Source organism: Peromyscus leucopus, chromosome 1 (genome assembly GCF_004664715.2).
Source record: "Peromyscus leucopus breed LL Stock chromosome 1, UCI_PerLeu_2.1, whole genome shotgun sequence".
Classification (NCBI taxonomy): domain Eukaryota; kingdom Metazoa; phylum Chordata; class Mammalia; order Rodentia; family Cricetidae; genus Peromyscus; species Peromyscus leucopus.
The window spans coordinates 189,675,454-189,693,054 of NC_051063.1; the positions used below are offsets into that span (position 1 = coordinate 189,675,454).

General features: G+C 37.4%; 1 protein-coding gene across 3 annotated transcripts in view; it reads left to right on the top strand.

Annotated features, from left to right (window-relative positions):
• The first annotated feature begins 1,236 nt into the window (after positions 1–1,236).
• LOC114688835 (vomeronasal type-2 receptor 116-like) overlaps positions 1,237–17,601 on the top strand; it is a 45,073-nt gene continuing 28,708 nt past the window's right edge. For all 3 annotated transcript variants that reach the window (XM_028863338.1, XM_037202540.1, XM_037202532.1), the window contains exon 1: positions 1,237–1,433. In XM_028863338.1, the coding sequence (XP_028719171.1) occupies positions 1,237–1,433 (197 nt within the window). The remainder of the gene's footprint in view (positions 1,434–17,601) is intronic.

The following is a 17,601-nucleotide window of genomic DNA, read 5'->3' on the forward strand; positions in this document are numbered from 1 at the left end:
TCCAGATAAGAACAATAGCCATGTGTGCATCATCTCAAATACTAAATAAGACACATCACTAACCACAGCAAAGAAGTGCCCTACTTTTGTTCTGCTTTCTCTGTAGTCCATTTCCACTGAAGGATGATCGGCCCACACTCATCAGAATGCCCTCACACTGGCAGTGCAAGTTCTGGAATGCAAACAATAATAGAAAACTAGGAAAATGTTATAAGAACAATTTACACACTAAACACAGGGCCACTTCCCATTTGTTATTTGCTTCTGAGATACTCAAAAAAGTCTTCTTCGCAGCATTTTTTAGATTGTAAAATGAACTAAAACAATGTAGGGAATCAAATATAAAGCAGAAGAAATGAGTCAACACAAGAAATTGATCTATGAAAACTGAAGCTTGGGGACAAAAATGATGTTTTAGAAATCAAATATTCAACTTATCTACACTTTAATAATGATTGGTGTAGAGGAGAAATGAGAGATCTTATTTAGTGTTTGAAGGGTAGGACAGAAGATCTCTGTGGATCTTTTTGAATATTTAAAAACATTTTTGTAATGCTATAAATGTAACAGTGTCTCTATGTTTAGCTTGATAGTATTAAAATGGCAGGATTAGGAAATTTTGGAATTTGGTCTGATTTTTTCTCAACACGTGGAAGCACAGGATTTGGTTAGACATTAACTGTCACAGGTGTAGGTCCTGTGCATGCTGTGTGTAACTCAATTATTATAAACTTTAAGCTGCTTTTGCCTACCAGAGACTATGTGATACAATTCCCAGTATGTAACCATGAATCTGACTGTGAATCCCTCCTGAACCATCACTGCAGGTCTCAATGCGGATCATGCAATAAAATCTACTTACATCATTTCTAAAGGCATTAAAATACATAGATTATTCAGGCTGTCCTGGGACCAAATTTTCCCAAACTGGCGTCCTCCAAAGAGCCTTAATTTCCACAACTATGAGTGATGTCATGACACTAGCTAAACTCTCCTCATATATATTTATCAACCAAATTTAATTACATGGACATCAGATGCAGAGCTCCAGGGAAGAGATTGTACAAGATTCTCCAGAGGGGAGGGACCATCTGGAAAAAAGAAAAACATGAATTCATAAGTAGTCCCTCCTTTGGCTATAGAAACAAACCAAGGGAAATATATGGGTGCCCATATATGTGTTCATCTGAATAGCACTTCACAATGCACATTGCCCAGGTGTCAAGTAAGACAAAGATGTTCACTTTGATTTTTCTGTTCTTCCTCCTGAACATTCCACTTCTTGTTGACAGTTTCATCCATCCCAGGTGCTTTTGGAGAATGAAGCAGAATAAAGACAAGGATGAAGACCTGTTGGATGGTTGTATCTTCTTCCTTAGGGAATTGAAGGAGAATATTGAGAAAGATTATATCAACTACATTCTGAATACACAGTAAGTTTTTTTTGTATCTTCTATGTAAATGTGTGAAGTAGATGGTTAGGAAGATGAGATTCAGAGCATTGCTTTTTAGTCTTTTGTCCTGTTACCCAATCTGCACACCAAGAAACAACTCCACATTCTTTTAGAGACTCAATGCTATTTTGCTACTTTTACTTTGTCCAAAGACTGGTTTGTTATCCTCCCGTTAGCCTCCTACTTATTAGGCTGGAAACTGAGTAAAAAAGGACGCTGTATCTTGTCCATCACATATAGCCTTCCTCTTGACCGTTTCTACAGCACAGTAGCTGGTGATGTCTCACTGAAAGAAACCCCACACTATTCAAGGAGTATCATTCTAAATGAGTGTAACGAAATGACTGTCAAATGAGTCTGTGATGACACTTTGATCACTATGTCTCTCATAATGCATGTGGTAGGGCAACTAATATTTGTAATGTTTGTGGCCACCCTAGCTACAGAGAATTTTTACATAGCAATTCAGTTCCTTTCTCAGATGTTCTTCACGCAGTCACATTGTGCTTTCTAAAGCTGCATCAAGAACAAAAGTGGAGACCTGTCCACTGTGAACTTCACATATGTTCCTGTTTTTCTATACATCACTTATAGACATGTGTAACAACTTACCTTTAATTTCATAGTCTAGTTCTTCCCTCTCTTTATAGGCTACAGAAGGAATGTGTGGACTATAAATGACATGTTTGAATTCTTTGAAATCTGAGGCTGCAACTAATAGTGGTGACTTCTTACTTTCTTTTTTTAATTAAGAATTTTTTTATTCACTTTTCATACCAATCACAGATCCCCTCTTCCCTCATATGACTGATTACTTTCATTGTCACTTGCTTGAGTGACAGCTGTGGCATGTGATACTTGGCTACACTTGAAAATAGTTACATACAAGCACATCTCTAACATTATTTAAGAAGCATGCATTTCTTCTCTTTGTGTCTAAGGTGTTTATTCTCTGACACTTATATTTACCTCTTGTGTTTCTCTTTCTGTAATTTTACTAGTTATAGCTGCATATTTTACCAATTTGGATATAATATACATTTTGATTTTGTATATTACTGATAGTTGTTTTCAAACATAGCCTTTAGTCCAGCAGGCAACAGTAAGAGCTCCAGTCATTGATGTTTCTTATTGTTTAGTGTGCAGGAGTTGGTGTTTGAGATTCATAAGTTATGCTCTCAAATTCTGGGTTGACTGGTACTGAAAATTTCAATGACATTTTTCCATGTGGTAATAAAGAATATTCTAAGATGTTTTTTATTTTTAAAATGCATAAATAAACATTTGTATTTATTCATGAAGATACCACAGTGGTACAATTTCTAAGTGGAACATAGATTGTATTTAACTCTGAGTGAATTATTCAAAATGAAAGAGTATGTTTCAGTTTTATGTTATTGGTCAGATGATATGAAATGAGTAATAAGATATGGGAGTAATTATTCTAGTCATACACATAAACACAAAATGGTATTTTTCTATTCCTACTAACTTTTAGACTATTTTTATTTTCAAAATTCATAAACATTTTCCATACATTGTACACTTTATAATCTCTTATTATACAATCATGTAATATTGGCACAAACAAATCTCAGTGCAATTTCCAGATGTTCCCAGTTCTCAGTAATATGCTAATGTTGTGCATATGTATGTGGAAATGTACAAAGAGGTGCTTTGTGTAGGAAAATTTTATGTTGGTCAGATATACCAAGTGGGAGTACATTGAACACACCTCTGTAAAAAAAATAGATGTCAATACTGTGGTACATACCCTTAATCTCTGCATTCCTGAAATGGAGTAGGAGTATTACTGTGCATTTGAAGCCAGTCCAGTCTAAAGCAAAGTGTCTTTGAAAATCAGGGAATCCATTATCCTTTTATGGCATAAATGTGTAGTTCTCATGTCCATACACAGATGCATATATTTACCAAATATACTCTGTTATTAATTTTATTTAAAAATATATCTTTAAAAAAATTGTGCCTGTAATAGGCACATCAGAAAGAAAAAAGAACAAGTTGAGGATGCATATGAAAGAATATGGTAACTACATTGCCCACTAATTATAATGAATTATAAATATAGGAGCCAAATGTTGCCCCAGAACGATTACTGTGCACACAGCAGTCATTCTTTGAATACCTTTTCCAATTCAGTTTGTTTCAAAAAAAATTACCAGAAACTTGGCTCATGCATCACATGTCATATGCTATAATTTCAAAGGGAATTCAAGATTAGGTTTACTGTTTGGTCAAGGAATGTGCCCTTCTATTTACCTTCTGAGCAAACTAACAAAAAACAGAGGACACAGCCCTCTCTATGGAAAATGCAATGTCCCATTTTTGTATGGGACATGCACTCTCATGAACTTTATGAACTATTTGGCAGCATCTGTCATCATTGGGACATTCTTGGACCTCTACCAATCCCAGCAGATGAGTTTTTTGAATGTGATTTTGCAGGAAATCCTATGTCGACTGATACCACTCCCAGGTTCTATGAAGAGTGTGAGGAGGAGACTGGCCTCACACTTATGTCAAACTGTGTAGTTCATGGGTACTATTCAGAGACTTGATGGGACTTCCATATTCCCTTGTGTGAAACAAGATGAGGGAAGTAGTATCAAGGCAGGAGATTTTCTAGAATACTTAGCAGAACCGTGTTTATAAGTTTTGAGGAGTGCATGATACCTCATGATACTGCCTGTGTCCTAGTTCCTTTAGCTTACTTATGGACCCTTCCATCTATCCTGTGTGATCATGATCAATTTCCATATCTGTATCCGATGGCCACCTAAGACACATCTCTACCCTGGCCATAATCTATTTGATGCTTCACTTCAACCTGAACAGGATTGGGCTGTCTATCTTAGACAATGATCAGGCTATGCAATTTCTTTCACATTTGAGAAGAGACATGGAAAAAATACAGTCTGCTTCACCTTTGTGAGCATGATCCCAGGCAGCATATCAAAAGCTGAAGTGTATTATAACAAAATCATGACACCATCCATGAATGTAGTAATTATTTATGGTGACACAAACAGAATTCTAGCTTTGGGCTTTTGGCTGTGGGACTCTCTAGGTATACAGAGAATATGAGTCATCACCTCACAGTGGGATGTCACTACAATTAAGAGAAGATTCACACTTGACTCAACCCTTGGGACTCCAGCTTTTGCACAAACCATCCTTCATTTTCTGGTTTCAATTTTTTGTCTGGACATTGACCCATCTCAAATACTCAGATGAATACCTGGCAAGGCTGGGGAAAAAAGTTTAACTGTGAACTGTTGGCTTCTAATTGTAAGACACTGAAAAACTGCTTATCCAAAGCCTTGTTGGAATGGATAATGTTCCAGACTATTGAAATGGCCATTAGTGATGGAAGTTATGATGTATACAATTCTGTATATGCTGTGTTCCTTGCCCTGCATGAGATGCTTTGTCAACAAGAAGATAATCAGCCAATGCGCAATAGGAAAAAACCTGATATTAGCTTTATGAAGGTAGTGTTTCTTCTATTGGATGGCATTTGGTGTCATCAAAGTCATAGTGCTTAAAAGTCCCTCAGATGTGCAAATCTAGTGTATTAAGAAATAATCACCAAAAGGAAAGATCTGTGAACATTTTTTTTCTTTCTGAGGAAGTACATGTAGGTGTTGTTTTTAGTCTCTAATTCAAAGCCAATTAAGTGGAAGAGACAATTTATCAATGAAAATCAGTGATTATATTACAAATCACCCAAATATCAGCAGTCCATCCTAATACTGAAAACATATCAGCCCTTAGTCATTAATGCTCTCCATGTTTAGAAGATGAGACCTCATTTATTAATTCTCAATTATGTTGTAATCCATGTAGGAGATGGTTTTCACAAGTGTGCTTAGCTAATTCTGCCCCACTCTAGGCTCTGGGGAGTAATAATGCATGAAATTGTGCTGTGATTCCATACAGTGCATACATGCATATTCATGTATGTTAATGGATGCATCTCACTCAATATGGAGGTATGTTTGTGTGTTTCTGTGTGTCTGTGTATGTATCTGTGTTGCTTTACATATATGTGGGTTTGTGTCTACCTGTGTATCTGTGTGCGTGGATTTGTCAGTGTATGTGTCTGCATGTGCCTAGGTGGGTATTTTGCATGTTTCTATGTAGTGTTTGACATCCATATGTCTGTGTTTGTGTATATGGATGTGTCTGTTGGTATGTCTTTGGATGTGGGCATAAAGTTGTGTTTGTCAATGTCTCTCAGTGTGGTTGTTTGTATCTGTGTATCTCTCCCCATATGTATTTTTCTGGGAAAAATGTATGTTTGTGAGGGGCCTGAGTAAATTTTGATTGTTTCTCTCTTTTTTTTTCAATTAGCATATTGATGAAACTCCTTCAACGTTTTATTTTTTATTTTTTTTGTGATATATATTTTTTATTTTACAATATCATTCAGTTCTACATATCAGCCATGGGTTCCCCTATTCTCCCCCCTCCCACGCCCTCCCCTTACCCCCAGCCCACCTTCCATTCCCACCTCCTCCAGGACAAGTCCTCCCCCGAGGACTGTGATCAACTTGGTAGACTCAGTCCAGGGAGGTCCAGTCCCTTCCTCCCAGACTAAGCCAAGTGTCCCTGCATAAGTTCCAGGTTTCAGACAGCCAACTCATGCAATGAGCACAGGACTTGGTCCCACTGCCTAGATGCCTCCCAAACTGATCAAGCCAATCAACTGTCTCACCTATTCAGAGGGCCTGATCCAGCTGGGAGCCCCTCAGCCTTTGGTTCATAGTTCATGTGTTTCCATTCATTTGGCTATTTTTTTCAATAATTGAGTAAAACTGAAATTTATTATATGCCACAGTCGTCCTAGGGACCTCCATGCTATATATATAGCCTCTATGGTTCTATGGGTCGTGGTCTGATTGTTCTTTATTTTATATCTAGAATCCACCAATGAGTGAGTACATACCATAACTGTCTTTCTGGGTTTGGGTTACCTCACTCAGGATGATTTTTTCTAGTTCCATCCATTTGCCTGCAAATTTCATGCTTTCATTGTTTTTCTCTGCTGAGTAGTACTCCATTGTGTATATGTACCACATTTTTTTCATCCATTCTTCCGTTGATGGGCATCTAGGTTGTTTCCAGTTCTGGCTATTACAAATAGTGCTGCTATGAACATAGCTGAGCATGTATCTTTATGGTATAAATCAGCATTCCTTGGGTATATGCCCAAGAGTGGGATGGCTGGGTCTTGAGGTAGTTCGATTCCTAATTTTCTGAGAAACCGCCATACTGATTTCCACAGTGGTTGTACAAGTTTACATTCCCACCAACAGTGGAGGAGTGTTCCCTTTGCTCCACATCCTCTCCAACATTGGTTGTCATTGGTGTTTTTGATCGTAGCCATTCTAACAGGTGTAAGGTGGTATCTCAGAGTCGTTTTGATTTGCATTTCTCCAATGATTAAGGATGTTGAACATTTCTTTAAATGTCTTTCAGCCATTTGTAGTTCTTGTTTTGTGAATTCTCTGTTTAGCTCTTTAGCCCATTTTTTAATTGGACTGTTCAGTGCTTTGATGTCTAGTTTCTTAAGTTCTTTATATATTGTGGAGATCAATCCTCTGTCAGATGTGGGGTTGGTGAAGATCTTTTCCCAATCTGTTGGCTGTCTTTTTGTCTTATTGACTGTGTCTTTTGCCCTGCAAAAGCTTCTCAGTTTCGAGAGGTCCCATTTATTAATGGTTGTGCTCAGGGTCTGTGCTGTCGGTGTTTTATTTAGGAAATGGTCTCTGGTGCCAATGCGTTCAAGAGTGCTTCCTATTTTCTTTTCTATTAAGTTTAGTGTAACTGGATTTATGTTTAGGTCTTTGATCCACTTGGACTTGAGTTTTGTGCATGGTGACAGATATGGATCTATTTGTAATCTTTTACATATTGACATCCAGTTATGCCAGCACCATTTGTTGAAGATACTTTCTTTGTTCCATTGTATAGTTTTGGCTCCTTTGTCAAAAACCAGATGTTCATATGTGCATGGATTAGTGTCAGGGTCTTCAATTCGATTCCATTGGTCCGTATGTCGGTTTTTATACCAGTACCAAGCTGTTTTTATTACTATAGCTCTATAGTAGAGTTTGAGGTCCGGGATGGTGATGCCTCCAAGGGTTGCTTTATCGTATAGGATTCTTTTAGCTATCCTGGGTCTTTTGTTTTTCCATATGAAGTTGAGTATTTTTCTTTCCAAGTCAGTGAAGAATTGTGTTGGGATTTTGATGGGGATTGCATTGAATCTGTAGATTGCTTTTGGTAAGATTGCCATTTTTACTATGTTAATCCTACCTATCCATGAGCATGGGAGATCCTTCCATTTTCTGATATCTTCTTCAATTTCTTTTTTTAGAGATTTAAAGTTCTTATCAAAAAGGTCTTTCACTTGTTTAGTTAGTGTTATCCCAAGGTATTTTATATTATTTGTGGCTATTGTAAAGGGTGATGTTTCTCTGACTTCTTTCTCAGCCCTTTTATCATTTGTGTATAGGAGGGCTACTGATTTTTTTGAGTTGCTCTTGTATCCTGCCACTTTACTGAAGGAGTTTATCAGCTGTAGAAGTTCCCTGGTAGAGTTTTTGGGGTCACTTATGTATACTATCATATCATCTGCAAATAGTGAAAGTTTGACTTCTTCCTTGCCAATTTGTATTCCTTTGATCTCCTTTTGTTGTCTTATTGCTCTAGGTAGAACTTCTAGTACTATATTGAATAAATATGGGGAGAGTGGACAGCCTTGTCTTGTTCCTGAATTTAGTGGTATCGCTTTGAGTTTCTCTCCATTTAATTTGATGTTTGCTGTTGGCTTGCTATAAATTGCTTTTATTATGTTTAGAAATGTTCCTTGTATTCCTAATCTTTCTAAGACCTTTATCATGAAGGGGTGTTGGATTTTGTCAAAGGCTTTTTCAGCATCTAAGGAGATGATCATGTGGTTTTTTTCTTTCAGTTTGTTTATATGGTGTATTACATTGACTGATTTCCGTATGTTGAACCATCCTTGCATCCCTGGGATGAATCCTACTTGGTCGTGATGGATGATTGTTTTGATGTATTCTTGGATTCGGTTTGCCAATATTTTGTTGAGTATTTTTGCATCAATGTTCTTGAGGGAGATTGGTCTGTAGTTCTCTTTCTTTGTTGTACCCTTGTTTGGTTTAGGAATCAGTGTAATTGTAGCCTCATAGAAGGAGTTTGGTAATGTTCCTTCTGTTTCTATTATGTGGAACAATTTAGAGAGTATTGGAATTAACTCTTCTTTGAAGATCTGGTAGAATTCTACACTGAAACCATCTGGTCCTGGGCTTTTTTTGGTTGGGAGACTTTTGATGACTGTTTCTATTTCTTTAGGGTTTATTGGTCTATTTAAATGGTTTATCTGGTCTTGATTTAATTTTGGTATGGGGTATTTATCCAGAAAATTGTCCATTTCTTCCTGGTTTTCCATTTTTGTGGAGTACAGGTTTTTGAAGTATGATCTGATGATTCTCTGGATTTCCTCATTGTCTGTTGTTATGTCTCCCTTTTCATTTCTGATTTTGTGAATTTGGGTGCTCTCTCTTTGCCTTTTGGTTAATTTGGCTAGTGGTTTGTCTATCTTGTTGATTTTTTCAAAGAACCAACTCTTTGTTTCATTGATTTTTTGTATTGTTCTCTTGTTTTCTATTTCGTTGATTTCAGCCCTCAATTTGATTATTTCCTGGCGTCTATTTCTCCTGGGTGAGTTTGTTTCTTTTTGTTCTAGAGCTTTCAGTTGTGCTGTTAATTCATTGGTATGGGATTGCTCCATCTTCTTTATGTGTGCATTTAGAGCTATGGATTTTCCTCTTAGCACTGCTTTCATAGTGTCCCATAAGTTTGGGTATGTTGTACTTTCATTTTCATTGAATTCTAGGAACTCTTTAATTTCTGTTTTTATTTCTTCCTTGACCCATTGATGTTTCAGGTGGGCATTATTCAGTTTCCATGAGTTTGTGGGTTTTCTATAATTTTTGTTGTTATTGAGTTCTAACTTTAAGGCATGGTGGTCTGATAAGATACAGGAGGTTATTCCAATTTTTTTGTATCTGTTGAAAATTGTTTTGTGTCCAAGCATGTGGTCAATTTTTGAGAAGGTTCCATGGGGTGCTGAGAAGAAGGTATATTCTTTTGTGTTAGGATGGAATATTCTGTAGATATCTATTAGGTCCATTTGAGTCATAACATCTGTTAGGTCCTTTATTTCTTTGTTAAGTTTCAGTCTGGTAGATCTATCTTTTGGTGAGAGTGGTGTGTTAAAATCTCCCATACTAATGTGTGGGGTTTGATGTGCGTTTTAAACTTTAGTAGTGTTTCTTTTATGAATGTGGGTGCTTTTGTATTTGGAGCATAAATGTTTAGAATCGAGACTTCATCTTGGTGGATTTTTCCCATGATGAATATGTAATGTCCATCCTGGTCTCTTTTGATTGATTTTAGTTTGAAGTCTATTTTATTAGATATTAGGATAGCTACACCAGCTTGTTTCTTAGGTCCATTTGCTTGGAAAACCTTTTCCCAGCCCTTTACTCGGAGGTAGTGTCTGTCTTTGGAGTTAAGGTGTGTTTCTTGTATGCAGCATATGGGTGGGTCCTGTTTTCTTATCCATTCTGTTAGCCTGTGTCTTTTTATAGGTGAGTTGAGACCATTGATATTGATGGATATTAATGACCAGTGATTGTTAATTCCTGTTATTTTTTGGTTGTGTTGTGTTGTCCTTCTGTGTTGTATGTTGGTGTAGGATTATCCATTGCTTGATTTTTCATGGATGTGTTTAACTTCTTTGGGTTGAATTTTCCCTTCTAGTGCTTTCTGAAGGGCTGGGTTTGTGGACAGGTATTGATTAAATCTGGTTTTATCCTGGAATATTTTGTTTACTCTGCCTATGGTGATTGAGAGTTTTGCTGGGTATAATAGTCTGGGTATGTCTTTGGATGTGGGCATAAAGTTGTGTTTGTCAATGTCTCTCAGTGTGGTTGTTTGTATCTGTGTATCTCTCCCCATGTGTATTTTTCTGGGAAAAATGTATGTTTGTGAGGGGCCTGAGTAAATTGTGATTGTTTCTCTTTTTGTGTGTCTATTTGGGTGTATACATCTCTGTGTCTATATGTGACAGCATGTTTCTCTGTATGTCTTAGCATGTATGGGAATGTGTGTAAATAATTATGTTGTTGTATTATGTTTGTATCTTTGTATGGAAGTGAGTATCTCTCTGTGTAGCAGTGTTTGTGTGTGTGTATGTGTCTAGTTGTGACCTCATGATCTAATTCAACAGTGTTACTGCTCTTACTTAATCTCAAATATTATATTGAGTAGATATAGAGAAAACAGACAGCCTTGTCTTCTTCCTGATTTTAGTGGGGTTGCTTTGAGTTTTTTCTGCTGACTTGGATTTTGCCTATACGGTGGTTGTACATTGCCTGTATTATTTTGAGATTTGTTCCCTGTGTTCCTTCTTTCCCCAAGACTTTTATCATCAAAGTTGTTGTATTTTGTCAAACGTTATTTCAGCATCTAATGAGATTATCATGTGGTGTTTTTCTCTTAGTTTGTTTATACAGTGGATTACACTGACTGCTTTTTATATGTTGAACCATCCCTCAAAATCTGGGATAGAGTCTATTTGGTCATGATGGATGATCTTATTGATGTGTTTTTGGATTCAGTTTGCAATTATATGATTGAGTATTTTACATCTATGTTCATAAAGGGAATTTGTATTTTTCTTTTATTGTGGAGTTATTTGTGGTTTGTGTATCAGATGACTGTGGCTTCATAAAGTGAAGAGCAATCATTCTTCTGTTTATATTTTGTGGAATAATTTGAAGAAAACTGATATTAGGTTTTACTGTAATATCTGGTAGAATATCTGGTCTATCCTAAAGCCATCTGGCACTGGGATTGATTTGTTTTGCAGACTGTGAAAGACTGATTCTATTTCCTTAGATGTTGCAGGTGCATTTCAATTGTTTGATCTTGATTTAAATTGGTAAGATGTATCTATTGAGAAAATTATGCAATTCTTTTAGCTTTTCAAAATTTTTAATTACAAATTTTCAAATGTGACCTAATGATGATTCAGATTTGCTTGATATCTATTATTATATCTCCCTTTTAATTTCTGATTTTTTTGTGTTTGAGTGCAATGTTCTGTAGATATCTATTAGGTCCTTTGATTTATAACATCTAATAGCTTGAGCATTTCTCTGTTTAGATGACCTGTCCTTTGGACAGAGTGGGATATTGAAATTGCCAACTATCAATGTCTGACAATCAATGTGTGATTTAAGCTTCAATTATGTTTCTTTTATAAATGTGAATGCCCTTGCATTTAGAGCATAGATGTTGAGAAGCGAAGTGTTATCTATGTGGATTTCTCATATGATATATATGTGGTACCCTTTCTCATCCCCTTTTGTTAATTTTGGTTAGGAGTGCATTTTGTTAGATGTTAGAATGGCTTCACTACCTTGTTTTCTAGTTCATTTTGCTTAAAATATTTTTCTAGCCATTAACTTTGAGGTATGAATATTTTGATTTTGAGGTACACTTATGAATTCCAGAGGAATGATGAATACTCTTTACACATCCATACTCTTGTTTGTCTCTTTCTATTTTGGAGCAGATACCACTGATATATCAATGACCAATGATTGTTAATTTCTTTTTTTATTGTTGTTGTTGATGGTGGCACTTGTGTGTGTTTTGCTTCTTTGCTTTGCTGGTAAGAAATTATTTATATCCTGTGTTTTCATGGATGAAGTCAACTTTCCTAGTTTCAGTTTTTCTAGTATTACCTCTTGTAGTACAGTATATGTGGATAGATATTGTTTAAATTGGATTTAATATGGAGTATCTTATTTTCTCCTTTCATGAGGATTGATTGAATGTTTCGCTGGGTATAGTAGTATGGGTTGTCATCTGTGATCTCCTAGCATTTGCAGTACATCTGACCACATCATTCTGGCTTTTATAGTTTCCATAAAATAGTCAGATGAAATTCAGATAGGTCTGCCTTTTTATGTCACTACAGCTTTTTCATTGCAGTATTTAATATTCTTTCTTTGTTAGGTATATTTAATCTTTAGATTAATTTGCAAGGGCATCCTTTTTCTGTTCCAATCGATTTGGTGTTTTTAAAATTTTTTGTACCTTGATAGGTTGTCTCCTTTTCTAGGTTAGGAATATTTTCTTCTACAATTTAAAAAAAAATACATTCTGGGAATTTCAGATATGATTCTTCTAGTCCTATTATTCTTATGATTGTCATTTTCATAGTGTTGACCTATTCCTGGATGTTTTGTGTCAAGGTTTTTTAGGATCTAATATTTGATAAATGTATCTATTTTTTTCCTCATATCTGAATGCCTCAGATTCTCTCTTCCATCTCTTGTATTTTGTTGGTGATGCTGATGTGTGTAGTTCCTGTTTGTTTACCTAGATTTTCCTTTTCCAGAATTCCCTCAGTTTATGTTTTCTTTATTGTTTCTAATTCATTTTCAGGTCTCTTTTATTATAAAAGTTATTCATTTTACATACCAACCACCGACTCCCTCTTTTCCCTCCTACCACTCCTCAGCATTCCCTCCTAACCCATTCTGCATTCCCTCCTCTAACAAGGTAAGACCACCTATGGGAAGTCAGCAGAGCTTGGTACATTCAGTTTTGGCAAGTCCAACCCCCCAGCCCCCGCATAAAGGATATGCAAGGTATCCAACTGTAGGTGGTGGGCTCCATAAAGCTGGTTCATGCATCATGGATGGATCCTGATCCTACTGAGAAGGGGCCCTTTAAACAGATCAAGGTATACAACTGCCTCAATTATGCAGAGGGCTTAATTGATTCCCATGGAAGATCTACAGGTGTTGGTCTAAAGTTTATTTTGGTAGGGTTGTCTCTGTAGATTTCCCCATCATGATCATGATGCTCCTTGCTCATAGAATCCCTGTACCCTTTCTTTGATTGCACTCCTGGAGCTTGGCCTGGTGCTTGACTGTGCTTGTTTGCATCTGCTTCCATTAGTTACTGGATGAAGACTCTATGATGACAGTTAGCGTATTCACCAATCTGATTACTAGGGTAGGTCAGTTCAGGTACCATTTCCATTATTGCTAGTAGTCTAAGCTGGGGTCCTCCTTGTGAAATCCTGGGAACTTCCCTAGCATCCATTTTCTATCTGTCCCCATGATGTCTCCCTCTAACATGGTATCTCATTCATTGCTCTCCTACTCTGTTCATGCTCTAGCTCAACCCTTCCATTCCCTCATGTTCTCATTGCTGATCCCATGCGTGCTTTTCCCCCTCTCAGTTTATTCATGGAGATCTCATCTATTTCCCCAATCCCAGGGTAATTCATGCATCTCTTAGGGTTGTCGTTGTTAGCTAACTTCTCTGGAGCTGTGGGTTGTAGTCTGGTTATTCTTTGCTTTATATCAAGTATCCACGTATGAGTGAGGACATGTCATATTTATTCTTCTGAGTCTGGGTTACCTCACTCAGGATGACATTATTAAGTTCCATCCCTTCCGGTCTTAATATTATATTCGTTTTTTTTCAACTGATTTTCCCCCTTCTTTAAAGGATTTACTCATTTCCTACACTGTTTCTTTTGTCTTTTCCTCTATTTCTTTCAGGGATTTTTTTTTCATTTCTCCCTTAAGGTCCTCATTCATCTCCAAGAAGTTGGTCTTAAGGTCTTTTTTATTCTTCTTCAGCTGTGTTGGAATAGTCCGGGATTGCTGTAGTAAGATAGCTAGCATTGCTAGTGTCATATTGCCTCAGTTGTTGTTGATTGTATACTTACACTTATGTCTAGGATTCTAAGTGTGTGGTGAATACAAGCCTAGGTGCTCATTTTTATGTTCATCTTATTTGGATGTGTTTTGTTCCTTTGTTTCTGTTTTCTCTTTTTTTCCTCCAGTTAGCCTGGGATTCTTCAAGACATCTCCACTTGAGTTGGAGCAAAAAGTTCTGGTGTCTGAAGTTGCCTCTAGTCATTCGGGAGACTCTTTCCAGGTTGGGGCTGGGGAACTCTGATGCACAGGGATTTGTGATTATAGATAGAGTGGAACACCATAATGTGAGATAGTATAGAGGTGGGCTTCCAATGTGGACATCTTATAGTCCTGCATGTTCTCCACTTGATCAGAGATCACTTAGTATTTTGGGTCTGCTGCCTTGTAGTGTGGAGGGTTATGGATGTGTGATAGCCTGGGGGGACAAAGACAGTAGGAGATGTTCAAGGATGGGTGGCCTACATTGAATTCTGGTGGCCATTTTTATCTCTGACAGAGATGGGAAACTCTGTCCCATTGAGGTCTGGGATAATGTAAAAACAGTTATGAAAACAGGATAGACTAGGCTGATACTAAGAGAGTGAGAGACCTGGGGAGTTCAACATGCAAATGGCCTATAAAGAGTTTTGTTGGCAGGCATGTGAAAGGGTAGAGCCTTGATTAACAAGTGTAGGGTTGGGTTGAATCATTGACTAGCTCTGTCACTGGTGCTTTATCTGTGGTTAACAGTCATTTGTTCATCTGCCCAGGAAACCACAATGTTCAAAGCACATGTGAAAACAGTAAAACTTTTCTGAACAGTAAATTAGCAAAAAGTAAGTAAATATTAAAATAAAAGTAATCAGATGATTCTCACAGTGCTTCACAGGTTGCATCATAGGAATGTGTTACAGCCTCTGTTTTAAACACACAAGTATGTTTTGTACCATGTGTTCCATTATATCATGCACATTATTAGACTAACTGCAGATAATTACTTTCCCCTCCATTCCAACAAACCCAATCCCACACTCCACTCCCCAGATCAGCAGCAGACTACATGTTGGGCAATCAATTCTCTACCTCTGAAACTGTTGGCAATGGAAACCCAGGAATCTCCCTTTCCTAACTTTCCTCCTTTCACTCATTGCTTTAACAGAGCCCCAAATTCATGGAGACATTCCCTGGATACTTATATTCCACTCCAGGCAGGGAAGCCTAAAACTTAACTGCAAATGTTCACCTCCCCTTCAGTTCCTAAAAAAAAATGCCATGTCATATACCCAGTTCTGTACCCAATCCCCTGCTTCAGCCAGCACATCAACTTCTCCAGTGAATCATACAGATCATCCTCACCAAACTTTCTTGTCCATACACTATGCTTATTTCCTAGTCATGCAACCTGAACAACTATACCTAGGGAACACTTGAGAAACTATGGCCAGAGAAGCAGATTGGCTATCCACAGATATTCACCTCTGCTTCTATTCTTCATCCATCAAATCACACATTACCATTCTCAATTTTATAACAGTTTCTGCTCTGGCCTTTCCTGACTCTCTAACACATTCCTAGGTGACTGAGACATAGTGGTGGAAAAACCTAGTTTCCTTGCTTCAAAGGAAGCAACCCTTTCCATCTTTCTACCTGGCCGTTCTTCCTTAATTGGTCTCAGCTCCCAGTAACTAAAAATTTATATTTCATGGGAACCTCAGGGAATAGGCCTCTCAGGACAGCAGAAATGTTTCTACTATGCAACATACAGCCACCAAAATCTACAATGACAAAATTAAAATAACAGAATAAAACCATCCCTTGTGCATCAGCAGGCTTTTAGGAACCAAAAACTTATAATGGGACACCTTGCACAGCCTTGGCCAGGGGGAGGGGCTTGGGCTTGCATCTACTGCATATGTCACCCCATGGGAGAACTTGTCTTCTTGTGGGGAAGAGTGGAGTGTAGGTTAGTTGGGGGAGGTGGAGGGAGCTGGAGGAGTTTAGAAGGCGATCTTTGATTGGTGTGTAAAATGAATGGAAATTTTTTTGTTACCCTCTCTGTTTATTTAGCATGTCCTTTAGAATTTGATTTGATATTTCTATGACTGCTTAGCCTGTAGGATTATGTGGTATACCTGTAATATGCTTTATATTGTAGTAAGCAAAAAACTGTTTCATTTTAGCCGACACATAAAATGGTGCATTGTCAGTTTTAATTTGTGAAGGCATACCCATGATGGCCATAACTACTAGCAATTCTTGATTAATGAATTCGCCCTTTTCTGAACTCAGAGCACTGGCCCTTTGAAATCCTGAATAAGTATCAATAGTGTGTTGTACTTTTTTCAGTTTTTCAAATTCTGCAATGTGAAACACATCCATCTGCCAGATTTCATTCCTCTGAGTACACTTTGGGTTACATCCTGCTGGTAGCAGAGTCTGATTTCCAAAAGAACAAGTGTCAGGGACAAGGACAGAATCTCTAGTTAGTGGAAAAATACAGACCCCCAATAAGACACGGAACTAGATCATCTTACAGTCAGGTTGCCTAGCAACAGGACATTGAGTCAGAGCCCTTGACCCTCTCACCCTGTAAACATCCTATACAAACATCCTTTTAGCTTGCCCCACCTTATGCAGATGACAGCTTCTTGCTCCACCCACCCTGTGGAACTATATCAACCTTTCTGGAAGAGAAATAAAGTGGCACCTTGATCAGAATCCAGACTTGGTGTCTTTTCTTTTGTATCTCCTGTCCCTACATTCCATCCTTAGGGTGGTCGAGAACCCATTGAAGCCCTGCAGGTGGGGCAAACAAGTAGGATATTTCCTTAGAATTTCCCTGGCTTGTTGCCACATTATGGAAAAGTCACTTTTAAATCCTTTCCTATTGACAAGATGCTTTTTATGAAATTCTGAGGCCTCCATCACAGTTACTATCAATAATTTTTCAATCTCATCTTTACCTTGTTCTAGAGGGCCTGGCAGACCCATATGGGATCAGATGTTAGCTATATATAAAGGATGACTCCTATTCCTCATTACATTATAACTGAATAAATAGTGAAGTTTATTCTGACCCATCAGAGATAAATTCTGTAGTCTCAATATGTAATACCACTTTTTCAGCATATTGAGAGTCAGTAACTGTTGAGAGGTTCTGAAAAATTCATTAAAATATACAGAATAGAGCACAATTTCGATTTTAGTACACAATTTTAAGCACTTTGAAACACTTTAATTAAATTTTCTGATGTGTGACCTGCCTTTCCTTGTTTCTTTGCATCTGTCTAAAATTTATGAATTTT